General features: G+C 40.8%; 1 protein-coding gene across 1 annotated transcript; it reads left to right on the forward strand.

The window, feature by feature from the left end:
- The first annotated feature begins 11,034 nt into the window (after positions 1-11,034).
- Positions 11,035-14,411, forward strand: LOC144708466 (protein NRT1/ PTR FAMILY 7.3-like). The gene is made up of 5 exons (XM_078581819.1): positions 11,035-11,201; positions 11,337-11,517; positions 12,233-12,450; positions 12,526-13,088; positions 13,252-14,411. Exons 1-5 carry the CDS (start codon positions 11,199-11,201, stop codon positions 14,090-14,092), a joined length of 1,806 nt encoding a protein of 601 aa, XP_078437945.1. The 5' UTR covers positions 11,035-11,198; the 3' UTR covers positions 14,093-14,411.
- Positions 14,412-15,460: the final 1,049 nt, after the last annotated feature.

Below are 15,460 nucleotides of genomic sequence, written 5' to 3' on the forward strand. Positions count from 1 at the left end.
TCAAAACTCCTAATGAATGTTGATTTACATGCCTGAATTGTGACTCGTCAGCTTCAAAAAGTAAATTCTGCCCGACTCTATTTAAATATCCAACTGTCTAGATTGTAGAGGGGGAAAAGACAGCATGCCCTCAAAATTTCAGCTCAATCGGAAGTCTAGATCTCAAGATATCAAGGTTTTATTGAGGATTAATCCAGGCCGTTGGATCTTTTATTTCTCTTCAAAATATCTCATAAAATGCCCTTTTCTAATTGGTCAATGCTTTTATTTTCATTTTCCCCCCTTCTCGGATCGTGTTCTGACACGTGTTGTGCGCTTCCACAGGCAAAAATTATTGAATAATTGATACTCCCTTTGAATGGTTAAACATAAGCCACGTCGCCCTTGTCAGCGCCCCTTTAATATAAAATAATAGAGAGGTGAGCTTACCGTCATTTTATTTACTATACGCAGCATTGATTTCTGTGTGCATTTAATGCACGTGGCGACCTTTCTTTAATAGCTATAAACGCATGTGTGTCGGTTGCCGAGTGCAATCAATGCACGCAGCGAATTGACGCGATACAAATCATTTGAGCCAATCATTTGTTCATTATGGCGCTTCCAATCATTCGCTCGAATTTTCGATAAATAAAATAATAAAAATATATTATTTTAATGTCTGGATAAATAAAATATATTCTATAAATTTGTAAAAATCATTTCTTGTCTATAGAATGGTCAAAATATTGTATAAAAAATGGAAAAATTCCAGAACAACTAAGAGAACACTTACCAACCTTTAGCTAAGTATTTTAAGCCCTATAACAAATATTTCTTCAATTTCATGCTATTAGCACAATTTTATGCATTTAAAGAGCTTAAAATGGAGCTGTTATCATATATTTACATCAATTTAATGTTTCCAAGTGACTTCTGATTTTCCCCTAATTTTCTGTTAATTTTATGAATTTTATGGAATTTATTTGAGCTTGAAGTTATTATTTTAAAATGAAAATGTTAGGTTTAAAATTTTATTTCGAGCTTAATTATTATGGGGATGAAATACTGAATTTTATAGAATTTTATGGAATTTTCTGGAATTTTCTAGAATTATTTAGGATTTAATTGGATTTTTTGAGATTTATTTAAGTGAGAACTGATTTTTTAAGGAGGAAAAGGATATATTTATAATGAGAAAATGAGTTTTTAAGCATTTTTTACGCTTCTAGGGGCTTTTTGTAATTTCGAGTTGCCATTATATCCCTAAAAACAGCTCTCGGTAGTGGCATGGACACATTACATAAATTTGGCAGGGACTTATGTGAAAATATGCATGGTATTCTTGTTATTTCAGGAAAAAATCAGAGGAGATAGAATGCGCAAGGGGCATATTTACAATTACTTTTGGGCGGCGTTCAGCAGCAATTCTACGCTTTCTAAAGGACTTTTGTGCAAAAAAGAGAATTCAAAATGTGCCCACCAATGAGAGGGCGACACATTATGGCGTATTAAAAAGAGAAATGAATAAATAAATGAATTTAAATCCAATGGCTTACATTGGTTTAAAATTCATTTATCAATAACTTTTGATCCTGAAGTCCGATTGAGATGATTTTTTTATAAATTTGCTTGTCTTGATCCCCTCTTTCTATCTATTGGATCAGATCAAGCCTAAATTTATAGATAAAAATTAATTACTAAACGGGGGTAAAATGGTAATTTTTACCATGTAACCTAAGTACAAAAGCTAAATTTTGAGAGGGGGAGCTCATTCTTGATGGTGCTCTATCACAACTGCAAGACAGATAGGAGCTCCAGCTTGGATCAACCTATTTTGTACTTTTTCCTTCTTTGTATTTGAATTGTTGGTTTATTTTGGTTGATGTTAGTTTAATTTCTTGATTGTTCTTCTTGATTCTGGTCTTAACTTCTAAATCGCTTGGCTTGAGCGGCATGTACAAGCCCTTACTAGGAATGAGAGGAGAAGTTGAGAGATTTACCTAGCTATTCCAAGTGCACATTAAAACAAAACTATAAAAAAACTTCAATTTCTAGGAGATTAAATTTCCCTTTTATTATCCAATAGAGTAGTTATTTTTGAATTATCAAGCTTACATAACCAACCAAAACAAATCAAAATTTTCTCCTCTCAACCTCTCTAATCGACACCTTTGACCCTTTTCTTTGGATCAAAGAAGCCAATTTAGGGCCCCATATTCTTCTATTCCTGTCATCTCTCTTTCCTCCCTTTCTAAATTTCTCATTTAATTAGGGTGATTTGATCTTCATGGAAGATCAAATTAACTTTAATTAGTGTCAAATTATTCAATTAGATCATCGACTGAATTAACTTACTAGCTTCTGTCGAACGATACCCTTTACTTATCACTACACATCTTAAGTAGGGTTTTTATAAATTTTATTGTATAATCTGAAATTGACAACGACAAGGGATTAAAATTTAGTTTTTTTACCCCTATTTTTGGCTTATCAATCCTTTGACACATCCATGCTCTTGCACTTCCATAGACCGATTGAATAGATGAGCCTCTTTATCGTGCCAACAATAACACTGTTATAGGTGTCTTCCAGATAACTCTCTGGGCATTTTACTGGCTCATCCATCAGTCCCATCCAGAATGTGCCTACGCAAGCATCATAGCCAAGATCATCCGCCGTTGCTTCTACTGTTGCTCGAAGCAACTGTTGTGGTTTGTGTTCGTGTACGCACCTCGCCCAGCTTCATTTGTGGTTGACACTACTGTGGACTAAATCCGTTGTGGTTTACACAAGCGGCCTCGTCGCACTGCATCACATGTCATCTGCCACTGCCGTTGCCTCAAGCCCTATCACCATTGCTCGCGCCTGTGCTCACACCACAAAGAACGTTGTTTGATTCGCTCCAATCATTTCGATTCATTGATACGGGACATTTGTTGAGCCTTGATCGTTCACTCATAGAGCTTCGTCACTACATTCTTCCTCCTTGCATCGGGTCTCGACTACAGCTCCTGCACCGTAACTTCGTTGCCGGTTGAGCCAAGCTGTGCATAACAACGGCACGCCTCCACTTACCTCCCGCACCGGCTTGTACCCGCCAAAGACGCCAACGACGAACGCCGCCACTGATAAGGTATGTCATTCCCTTGCTTGTCAGTTATATCACATCTTCCAGTATATTATTCAGTTGTACTCCATCGCGCTAGGGTTAGATTACGTGAGAGAATTTAATTGAGAAAACTACAAATTTGATTATTTTCCTAGGCACGGGCCGAGCCCGTCCGTTACGTGCGAGCCCCTGCGAAAGTATTTCGTATGGTACCATAGTCGCTATCGTTGCTCTGACGAGGGTCAGAAGGTCACCGTCATTGTCACCGGTCGCACGCCCCGGAGCTCAAAACTAGGCGAATTCCCTAAGTCAGCTTGCACGTGTACTCATCTAGGGTTTCATCGCATCACGTAGTTACATTCACCTTAGTGAATTACCTGTAAGACGACGCTATCAACGACGTCCGACATCAATAGATTTTGTGTATATCCCCATTATGATATTGTGATGTAGTTAATGTAGTTTTCTGTTCACCATCCCCTCTATGAGCTCGTGATGTTGTGAATTTATTTTTCTTCTCACCATCTACGTTATGATCCTGCAAATTTTTGGATGGAAGTTGGTACATCTTTGCATGTACCTAATGCTGCAGACATGTGTGCAGAAGATGAATCATATCACAGTAGCCCAAACACCAAATAGAAAAGACTCACCTTAATGCACGCAATGCGCTAAGGCACTTAACAGATTTGGGTGGAAAAAAATAAAATGCAACTTGTGTGGTCTCATTGTAGACCATAACAAGTGTCAAAGCAGCACTCCATTGTGAAGGCATCTGGAAAAGTTCAACCGCAAAATGTTTCAAACTTTGAAACCAAAGACAAGCTTAGTTACAAAAAAGAGATCACTAGAAGACTTGTTTGACACAACAGATAGTAAGAAACAGTTTTATATTAGGTGTACAATGGAGAAGACCAAATGAGAGCAGGTGCGCTTCATGTCTTTCTGATTCGCCATGGACTATTGTTACGAAAAAGTACTTCATATGACTTCTTCATTACATTCCCCAAGAAGAAATATCAGTCTCCTCTATAGGGCTATCAAGGTGAAAATGTTTTCTCTCTATCAAGATATGAAGAAGAACATTCGAAGATGATTGACTGATGTTGCACGAGTGTCATTAACACTTGACGTTTGGACTTCGAAAAATAATATTGCATTCTTAGGTGCGATTGTTCATTAGGTGGACTCTGAGTGGAAGTTGTGGGAGTGTTCTGGGCATACGCCAATTGAAGGGGTCCCACACTGGTGAAAACATGAGTGCACGCATCATTGAAATCTTAGAGGAGTTGACTTGAATAGAAATGCAAGGGTTACTTCATTAAACAAGGTATCACTGATTTTTTCTCCATTTCATTATATTTATGACACAATTTTATCCAGGTGTGTGCAATGCATAGAATAACAGAAAGATGATGAGTATTCTGGATAAACATTTGAGGTTAGTGAACCCTCAATTCACCACAAGTAGAAGCATGTTTTGCAAGGCGCACGTGATAAACCTTGCGGTCTAGGCTGGGATGAGCTCTGTACATGTGATAGAGGCGCCATTAATTATACATGAGGACGATATGGTTTGTATGAATGATACAAAATAGGACAATACACTTGCTACATTCAGTACATCTACACTAGTTGATGGTGTACTCTGGTTTTGGGAGATAGTCAGAATATTACAGGGTTCAACACAACGTGAAGAATGCTATGCAGTCGTGTGAAAACAGTTTGGCCTAGTTAACCATAGAAAGGTTCCCTTGGAGTGGCCAAGAATGTGGAATTCTACGTACGCCATGCTAGTAGCTCCTATCGAGAAAAGGGATGTTATAGATATCATTGTGTTGAACGTTTTTTAAAAAAAGTGTTATGTGATTAGGAATGGGCAATGATTAAACAGTTCGCATGTATATTAGAACCCCTTTAGTTGGCTGCTATAGTCACATGTCAATCAAAGGTGCCCACGAAAATGAAGCCATTGTTATCATCAGAGAAGTAACAAGACACTTGAATGGTGTCATGAGTGGTATTAGAGAGGGAAGGATGTTACGAGTCAACGGTGTTATATCCACCCGACAGCGGACATCAGTTTACATGGCGTGTGAGGCAATGAAGATCAAGATGAGCAAATATACATCAGTCACCACTCGCAACCAGGCCTTTACAATTGCTACCCTCGTTGATCCCTCCATGAAGCTACAGTTACTTAACCGCGACCACAGAAACAAAATAATAGTGTATGTGCAAAGCTGAGTGCATACCCCCAAGGTCACCAATGATTGAAGCATAATTTGTTCAGATTCTTCTGGATGTTTTCGACCAAAGTGGATGTTTACAGCTTTCTTTAGTGAAGCACCAGATGAGTTGTTACCAATCATTAGTCCAGGGCACGAGCTAAATGTGTACATGAACTCACTTCCTCTCAAGGGGACATAACTATTGCACTGGTGGAAAGTAATAGGAAGATACTCATATCCAAGGTTGGCTATCGTTGCAAAGGAATTCCTATCAGTCTCCGCGACGAGTGCACCCTTTGAATGATCCTTCTTTGCCAATCTAGTCGTCATGAACTATAAGCTTTCCCGATTGACATCAAAGAGCATCAGATTACTAATGACACTCAAGTGTTGGTGGTGAGCGGATGACGATGTCTACAATTATATCAAGCAAACAAACGAAAATAGTGGCGAAGACCTGAGTGTTCATTAAGCTCATTTATTTTTCCTTCAACTTGTTGAAGTATTTATACATTTGTTTATGTATTGAATCGAGTTGTGGCATTTATACTTCAAGTAAATCTTGACATATTTATTAATGAAACTTAGTTAAATTAAGAGGACTAACTAAATTAAATGTTCATTTGAAGATTAAATACCTATAAACAATCTACTATTAATGTCCACAAATCTGATGACCACACACTACTATTATTGTAACCGTATTATTAAATATTAATTTCATAATAATAAATATTTTACTCAGAATAATTATCAAGTAGATATCAAATGACAATAAACTATTTTTATGTTGACAATTTCATAGTTAGAAATAATTTACTCATGGCACATTAAAATATTTGCCGATATAATTATAAAACAGCAGTGAGGGCAATTCAAACATTAAATATTTACTGTGTATAATAATAAATAATTTATTCAGAATAATTAACGATAAACTATTTTTATTGTGACAATTTCATAGTTATAAATAATTTACTCATGGAACATTAAATGTTTACCATGTAATAATAAAAAAGTAGCGGGGGCAATTAAAACATTAAATGTTTACTGTATAATAATAAATATTTAACGCACAAAACATAAAACATGAGAACTTTTTTAGGAACCCTGGAATTGAGAAATGTTATCATTTGTTGCTTAATTTAAATAATTAGCACATTTTTATCCATTTAAAGAGTTTAAAATAGGGTTGTTATAATAAATTTACATCTTAATTATTATTCCAATTGAATCTTGATTTTTTCCTATTTTCCTATTAATTCATGAATTTTATGAAATTTATTTAAGCTTGGAATAACTCTATTTAAATTAAATTGGCAGGTTTAAAAACTTAGTTTAATGATAGTCAATGTGGAGATGAAGTTAAGAATTTTCTAGAAGTTTATCAATTTTTTTGGGAATTTATTTGAGAAAGAAACGATTTTTTAAATAGAAAAATGGTAAAATTATAAGGAAAATAAGACTTTCAAGCAATTTTTAAAGTTGAAGGGAATTTTCTTAAATTTCGGTTGCAAATATACCCTCAAAACAGCTCTTCCAGTTGTTAATATACAAGATGAAAAAGTTCTGAGGGTGGAATGAAGTAATATAGATTTTGTGAGAATTTCTGGGATGTGTGTTGTGGGTTACCGCACGAATTCTCTAATGATACAAACTGCGCAAATTTTTGCAAAAACTGCGCGAATCTTCGCACCCAACGCACTACCATCCCTACCTCCAATGCTACCCAACTACTTTGCACGTGCTTAGTGTCTCTATGGGTTGCCGTCTTTAGCCTGCAATTTGGGTAGGATACCAAATAGCTTTTACTACACATAAATTTATTGGACGACTTGAATCTCAGTGTAGTTGATAGAAGAGAGACAGGTACAGAATCCTGCCTCCATCTTTCCCACGGAATCCTAACGCCGAAAATAACCTTCCCCAACCCGGGATGTCGACTCAAATATCTAATGATATAAAGAGGGCGTCTTCAGCAGAGGTGCTGTCGCTTCAAATGATTATTGCTCGGCTGAGTTTAACAGGCGGCTATGGGAGCTACCTCTAGCGCCTTAGGGATAAGATCGAAGGGGGAATCAGACGGAGAAACATCCAAAATGTGATTGTCAGACTGTTGTCCAATGGGACCAAGGCTGGATGATGCGCTGACTCACGCTTTCCTAGCCACCACTAATTCAAAACTGGCCTTCTCACAGAGATGGAGCAAATCACCCATTTACGCTAACAAGATATTGATGGAATCAGCAGCGATTATTCAAACATTTCCCGCATTGATTCATTGTCTTAACATCTGCGTAATCATTTTCCTTGACGCATCCCATAAAGAGTCCTCGAGTTTCTTTAAGTTAACGTGTTTCAACATTTGATGGTTTAGGAGGCGATTCAACCGAACAAGATCATCAACGCGCGAATTAACTGCTTGCAAACTAATCTTATTATAGAGCATCAGAGCATACATTATGATTATTCTTTTCATTTTCTGTGTTCATCAGTTCTCTCCCTGGCCTTAAGAAAGTGGCCAAATAAGAAAGCTTGCCTAATCATTCAAGCTCAAATATCACCGGGGAAAAGGACCGACGAGAGTTGATGTCTTCACTGATCCGAAAATATTTTCTAAAATATCAACGGATGAACATTCTGAGAAGTTTACGAAGGTAAACGACGGAAGAGTTTTCCTGGAAGGCATGAAGAAGGCGCATAGAAGCGTCCAGGTCCAGTTTGCGGCGCAGCGACTCTCATCACAGCTCTCCAGGGGCTAATCTGGACTGTTGATTGTATTTAATGTGAAGAAACAACAAAAGAGACGCAGACTTTGTCGACCCTCTGTCAGTCCAGCAGCTGGCATTTTACATCGCAGACGGCGGGTCTTGGCGGATTCGGCCTCCAGAAACGACTGGGAAGTGAGTTGGTGGCGTTACGTGGGAAGCCTGATAAGCTCGCCAGCGTAGAGGATTACAATTCACTCTTGATCATCATTACGGCTTATACAGCCCGAGAAGCAGAATATACTCGGAATAAGGAGGATTACGTGTATTGATGATAAGCTGTGGGCGGCGCATACGAGCGCCTGCTTCTCATGGGTCCACCATCGACGTCAACAGTAGAAGAGATAAGAAGAACGAAAGGAGAGTGACATCAAAACACTACTCTACGTTTCTTCTTTCTTTCTCTCGCTTTGTGCTGACATCTTTGTCTTCAGGTGTAGATACCTACAGAGCAGGCTTGTCTTCATCATCCATTTCTCTATCATATGGACGTTCCGCCAAGTACAAAATCTTGGCAAGATTCTTCGCAGATTCCACTTGAATCTCATCTTTCGTTTGCATCCCAGTCGAAGCATTCGAGCAGCGAAATCGATAGCCACCGCATATGCCTAATGGGTGATCATCCGTATCATTCTTCGGGCAAAGTTAGCTTACATCTCGGAATACCGAATACCATGAAACTCTGTGCAAGTAAATGTTGAAGTTCTAGCAAATAAATGACCATTCGACATTATTCGAATTGCATATCTCAGGCACGCCAGAGTGACTAATAAAATCATTTAGGCTTCTGAATCATTGAGGTTAACGAGAGGGCGATAGATTACGCTGTAATATCAGATTATCCCGAATCAATGTAACCACTATCAGTATTATTGCAAGTAATACGACGACGTGATAAGTTGTTCTAGAAGATGGCGGTCTTATAACGTCCAATAAACTTTGGATAAGCTTTGAGGCGCGCTGCCGCAGATCGACGCATATTCCCGCCGCCGATAGGCGCCATGGCTAAGGTGCCACGGTGTCCTCGTGTCAGCATTATCTGAGAAAATTATCGTGACACGTGGTACCCGCCTTCATCGACGATCTCTCAATTTCTACTGTCAAAGATAATGGTAACTCCACTGTCAAAGATAATGGTAACTCCACTGTCAAAGAGAACAGTAAATGATCGACTCTCTCTCTCAATTTCTACTGTCAAAGATAATAGTAAATGATCGACTCTCTCTCTCACTTTCAACTGTCAAAGATAATAGTAAATGATCGACTCTCTCTCTCAATTTCTACTGTCAAAGATAATAGTACATGATCGACTCTCTCGCTCTATGTCTTCTGTCAAAGAGAAAAGTAAACGATCGACTCTCTCTCATTTCCTACTGTCAAAGAGAAAAGTAAATGATCGGCTCTCTCTCTATTTCTACTGTTAAAGAGAAAAGTAAATGATCGACTCTCTCTCAATTTCTATTGTCAAAAAGAATAGTAAATGATCGACTCTCTCAATTTCTTGCACGTTTTGGTCTGTCAGCGTTGCCTTGACGAAGAGTCTAGAAGCAAATGTAAAATCTTTCTCTTTGGCCAGCTCATGCTTTTTCCTTAACTCTTGTCTGCAGATCCGACACTTCGACTGGCCCTTATCACTTATCCCTGTCTAGCTGACGCCCTCGCTGAGCTAAGCCGTTCAGCACTGCAATGGTATCTGCGCCCCCGTGCGCAGTGTTAACTCGCACGCATCCTTTTGAGTATCGTCTTATTTTAGTCAAAGGATAGTCAGTATAGAAGACTGCCGCCGCCCTCCAACCTCAATAGGGACAGATCTGCGTAGCCAGCTGTTTCCAGCTTACGGAGTAGGTAATTGCTGACCAGTAAAACTCACAGGAAAAAAAACTAGATTCTTAATGGGTAGGTAAAAAATGAGATATTTTGGCGATTCATGTTTGCTTTTGAGAAAAATGAACCAAATTAGAGATAACCCACGACCCGGAACGACTTGATAAGGAAGATTTCAACTCAAATTGGGATTCCAAGTTATCTATTCTGTACACAGAGTTCACTCCTACCCGTAGCCGCCTTCCTTAAGAAAGCCATGTGATTTGCTTTATGATGACAGCCATAAGTAGCCCGTTTGGACACCAATGATCGTTGCGTTTCGAAAGAGGCCAGGACGATGGCAGAAGGCTTTTCAGACGCAGGCATTTACTTCGTGCCTTTCTGTCCGCAGAGAGAACAGGGAGAGAGAAAGCACGAGAATAAAAACTGTAGGAGATTCTGATAAGAGCGAAGCTTCTATTGGGAAGCTGGCGGCAGATGTGTCTCCGTGGGCCTGGAAAAATGAATGAAAATGTAAAGTCCGGTTTTGGAAAACAAAAAGCACTTCTCTATGGGATTCGGATGAATGCATAAAGCTGTAATGTTGAGCCTTCTATGTCTCATTTACCTTTCGTTCTCCTCTTTGCTAGTCCCTCTTTTCACACTTATTTCAGGCGATTAGATTGAGATCAACAAGGAACACGTACCAAATACTTTAATGTTATCGATTCCGAAGATGACATAACAACGCCGCCGGAAGACGTCATATCATTTGCTAAATATGTCAAGAGAGGGGAGCCGCACCCAACTGATAGACTGCCCAATTAATACAAACGTGGCAGGAAATTTACCTTTTTCTTTTTCTTCATCTTATTTAACGATGTAGTATCAATGAAGTTCTTTCCTGGGGAAGAATACAAACACTTGCCGCGCCAGTGAACGGTCCCTACAGTCTCCAAAGAGAACTTTCACTTACCTTTAATTGCAATGAAACCACTCATCTCCTTCCTCTTCATTTTGCGGGCCCACGGCTATGAACGACCTCTATTTTGTGGTGGGAATGGCTGACAGCGTGACGTGTCTCTCAGTCCTCTCCTTTCGTTTCTCTTACTCCACTTCTATATAACTCCCTCCGTTCCACTCTATCTCACCACCTCTCTTACTCTCTCTATCTCTCTCTTGATCTATACTCCCCTATCGTGGCATTCTCTCCCTTCTCTGACGGCAAGTTCTTTGACTATTTCGACAAAGGAAGCGATATCCACGGGGTGAAGGCATTACACGGCGCCATCTGAGAAGCTTTGAATGGTTCGTGAGACTTCCTTTTCTTCAGTATCCTGCTTTCACTGCTTCTCTTCGCCAAAGGCTAACCTTTGGGCATCATTCTGCGTGAAACTCAATTCGCGGTTTATTGATGTGTTCTTGATTGAATGATAACTTCAGGAGGACCAGCAGAAAGGGGTTGTCCCGATGCCCATGAAAATTGACGCTCAACTCTCCGCCGAATGGCAGAAGAACGATCAAGATTTTTCCTGCAATACGCAGGACGGCTCGGTGGATTTCAAAGGGCGGCCGGCTGTTAAGGCCACGACTGGAGGCTGGACTGCTGGGTTTCTAATCCTCTGTAAGATCAATGTTTTACATCGATTACTTGCTTTCATTCGTTTATTGCTCCCTGTTTTTGTTGTAATGCATGCATACGTATGGGGCTTGTTCGATAATTTCTAGATCCGACTAGATCTTTTTTTCATTTTTTAAAACGGCTGACTACATAGTGAGTTGATTGATACCTATCTTTCGAAAGACATACTTCGGACACTTCACCATTAGAAAATGCCTCAGACGAGCCCAATCGGCTGTTCGCCAATCACCAAAAATCTGCCACGTAGAATCAAATAAATATGTAATTATAAATTACTAGAATACCTCATAAATATAATAAATCCGTTTCCTCCTTACGTTATATTTCGAAACAGGACAGCTGTTGATATTTGCGGAAAAGAAACCGTAAAAGCCACCAGTTTTAGTCGTTTTCAACAGTAAACTAAATTTCAAGGCCATAAGCCCACCACGTAATTCGTTGCTATCATCGTGAAGTAGTCTAGAATTGGAATAATCGATAACTTGCTTATGTTTCGGTTCTTATTTCAAACTCTGTAACTCCAAGAGACGGTGAGATAGATTTTCGTACTCTGCAAGGATAGGATGCCTTTGGTTGGGGAAACATAGAAAAGTTGATAATCGAATCATTCATCTCAAATTTTTTTTGTCATTCGTTCCGAATAAGCTTCGCCCGGTTGAGACAATTGCCTGATGCAAGAACCGGTTACCCGTTTCAGTTAATCAAGGCCTGGCGACGCTGGCTTTCTTCGGCGTGGGGGTAAACTTGGTACTATTCTTGACGAGGGTAATCAATCAGAGCAACGCCGACGCAGCCAACAGCGTCAGCAAGTGGACAGGCACCGTCTACCTCTTCTCCCTCGTCGGAGCCTTCCTCAGCGACTCATATTGGGGCAGATACAAGACCTGCGCCATCTTCCAACTCATCTTCGTCGCCGTAAGTTAACAATTCATCCTTTCCCATTGACCCACCAGTCCCCGGCAGCCCAAATTCCTAACTTTCTTTCCACAGGGCTTGGCGCTGCTGTCTCTCTCTTCTTACTTCCTCCTGGTAAAACCTGATGGCTGCGGCGACGGCCACGACCCCTGCGATCCACACTCCTCTACGGCAGTCGGCGTGTTCTATCTCTCCATCTATCTTGTAGCCCTTGGTAACGGCGGATACCAGCCCAACATCGCCACGTTCGGAGCAGACCAGTTCGACGAGGAGGACACGAGAGAAGCCCACTCTAAGATCTCCTTCTTCAGCTACTTCTATCTGGCGCTCAACCTCGGCTCCCTCGTCTCCAACACCTTCTTGAGCTATTTCCAGGACAGGGGTTTGTGGGTATTGGGCTTCTGGGCTTCGGCTGGGTCAGCTTTCCTGGGACTCGTTCTCTTCCTCGCTGGCACTCGTCGTTATCGCCACTTCAAGCCAGGGGGCAACCCTCTCTCACGAGTCACCCAGGTCATCGTGGCCGCCTCAAAGAAGTGGACTACGAGCCTGCCCCCCAGCTCAGACCACCTATACGATGGCGATGGCAAGGATCCTACTTCCTGCGCTGTCCGCAGGATTCTTCATACGGATGGGTTTAGGTGAGCCTTTTTCCTCTTCCCTTTGATTAAAAGAAAATTCTGAGATGATTTTATACTCTACGGGAAATGACGATTCCGTCATCTTCTCTCGTCAGCTGAGCTAATTAACAAAAGGATTACGCAGATTTCAGAACTAATGTAGATGAGGACTCTCTTTCCGCAGATTTCTAGACCGGGCGGCAGTCGTGGACGCGAGAGATTTCTCCCGACCGTGCTCAGCAAGAGATCCATGGAGGCTCTGCACAGTGACTCAAGTGGAGGAAGTGAAGTGTGTGCTGAGACTCCTCCCAATCTGGCTCTGCACCATCCTCTACTCCGTGGTGTTCACCCAGATGGCCTCCCTCTTCGTGGAGCAGGGCGCAGTAATGAACACACAAGTGGGCACCTTCCACGTACCCCCAGCGAGCATGTCCGCCTTCGACATCGTCAGCGTCGCCTTCTTCATCTTCTTCTATCGCCACCTCCTCCATCCATTGGTTTGCAGAATCAAGAAAGACTCAAAAGGGCTAACAGAGCTTCAGAGAATGGGAATCGGCCTCGTTATCGCGGTCCTCGCCATGGTCGCAGCAGGCACAGTAGAGATATTTCGTCTTCGGTACGTCACCGATGATGGTAACAGTTCCCTTAACGTAATGTGGCAAATTCCTCAGTACGCTCTGATTGGAGCGTCGGAGGTGTTCATGTACGTGGGTCAGCTGGAGTTCTTCAACAGCCAGGCGCCGGACGGGCTTAAGAGCTTTGGTAGCGCTCTGTGCATGACTTCGATATCGCTGGGGAACTATGTGAGTAGCGTTATCGTCACTATCGTGATGGATATTACTACGAAGAGGAACAAGCCTGGCTGGATACCTGGTGATCTCAACAGAGGCCATATGGACCGGTTCTACTTCCTTCTCGCTGCCATGACTGTTGTGGACTTCGTCGTTTACCTTATTTGCGCTCGGTGGTACAAGTCAACTCGGTGGGAAAGCCGCGATCTTGGTTCCGTGAAGGAGTTGGTCTAGGCGAAGGACGCTTCACTTGGGCCTCTACTTCAGTAAGTTGGTCCAGAAAGGATTATAATCTTTCAAATGTATGAGGACCACTGAGAAGACGAACCCCGTCGGTTGTCTTCTGGTGGATGGTTGTTTTGGTGCTGCGCTTGGGGCTGCAGCGAGATTTTGAAATTTTGAATGACACCTGCCAGCCCCACTGTACATACCGTCTCACCACAAACGATGGTATTTGTTTTTTTTTTTTTCTTTCTATTCTTTTTCTCTCTCCCCTTTTGTAAGCATGAAGTCTAAATTATTGCGAAAGTGAGATTCCCGTGGTTTACTGCCATTCAATTCTCCCATTTGCAGAAAGTTGAGGTATTCCCATGGGACGCCGTTAAATCTCTTTCCATTAAGGATTGGTGCTCTTGAAGTATATGACTCATTTATAGCTCTGAAAACTACTAGAATCTAATAGGGCTACCAGGAACACAGCCCGCATCTCTGGTCTTTAATAAGAATAGACTAGTTATAAATGAGGACACAACTATACTCATTAAGAGGTTTAATTGAGAGGATTCAAAATGGGAACAAATATACCGTAGGATAAAAAATAAGTAGAATTAAGATCAAAGCATAAACGGTAACATGGCGGACGGTCTGGATTAAATGTAAACTGAACATTATAACGGTTACGACTAAAATATGATAAGTTGCCCTTATATACTCAATTCTTAATACCAACCAATTGTTTTTTTAATGTAGTGAAGTATAAAAATTCCAACCACCTTAGCCTACGTGGCTCTCTTCTTGCTCTCTCGCTCTCTCGCCCTCTCTCTCTCTTAATCTCTCTCACCTTCTCTTTGTTCCCGTTCTTGACCGCCTTTCAATTCTTTCAGTCTTCATAATCAAAACGATGTTAAAACTTTTCATTACATAAGAGTATATTTGTTGGGTAGGAGTCACCCGCAGGCCGTGTTCCTTTAGGATGCGGGCAATGTGTGGCTCATTCCATGTGTTATTTAAAGGGGATTCTCCTTTGTAGACCCTAACAAAATACCACCCGCTGTATGTGTTCCTGGTTTGGTTAAAAGAGCATTCCTTTTAATCTGTTCTATCTCTTTGCATTCCCATGGTTATTCTCTAGTGATTATTCCCGGTTTCGGGAGTTCTAGGAGCTCATCTATTGAAGCATACATGACGCACATGCCAAGCACCAGATACTGAGGGTGTTGATGTCATGGCAGTGACGTACGGAGGTTTCTAGGACATCTCTATAAAATTTATCGGGACTACTATTTTCTGCAAATTTACAATGCCATTTTGCAAATTATTTCAATGTTGTCCTGGCTAGACCTATTTTTAGGTATATTAGATATTTTAAAAATATGTGAATCA

Source organism: Wolffia australiana, chromosome 10 (assembly GCF_029677425.1).
Source record: "Wolffia australiana isolate 7733 chromosome 10, ASM2967742v1".
NCBI classification, from domain to species: Eukaryota; Viridiplantae; Streptophyta; class Magnoliopsida; order Alismatales; family Araceae; genus Wolffia; species Wolffia australiana.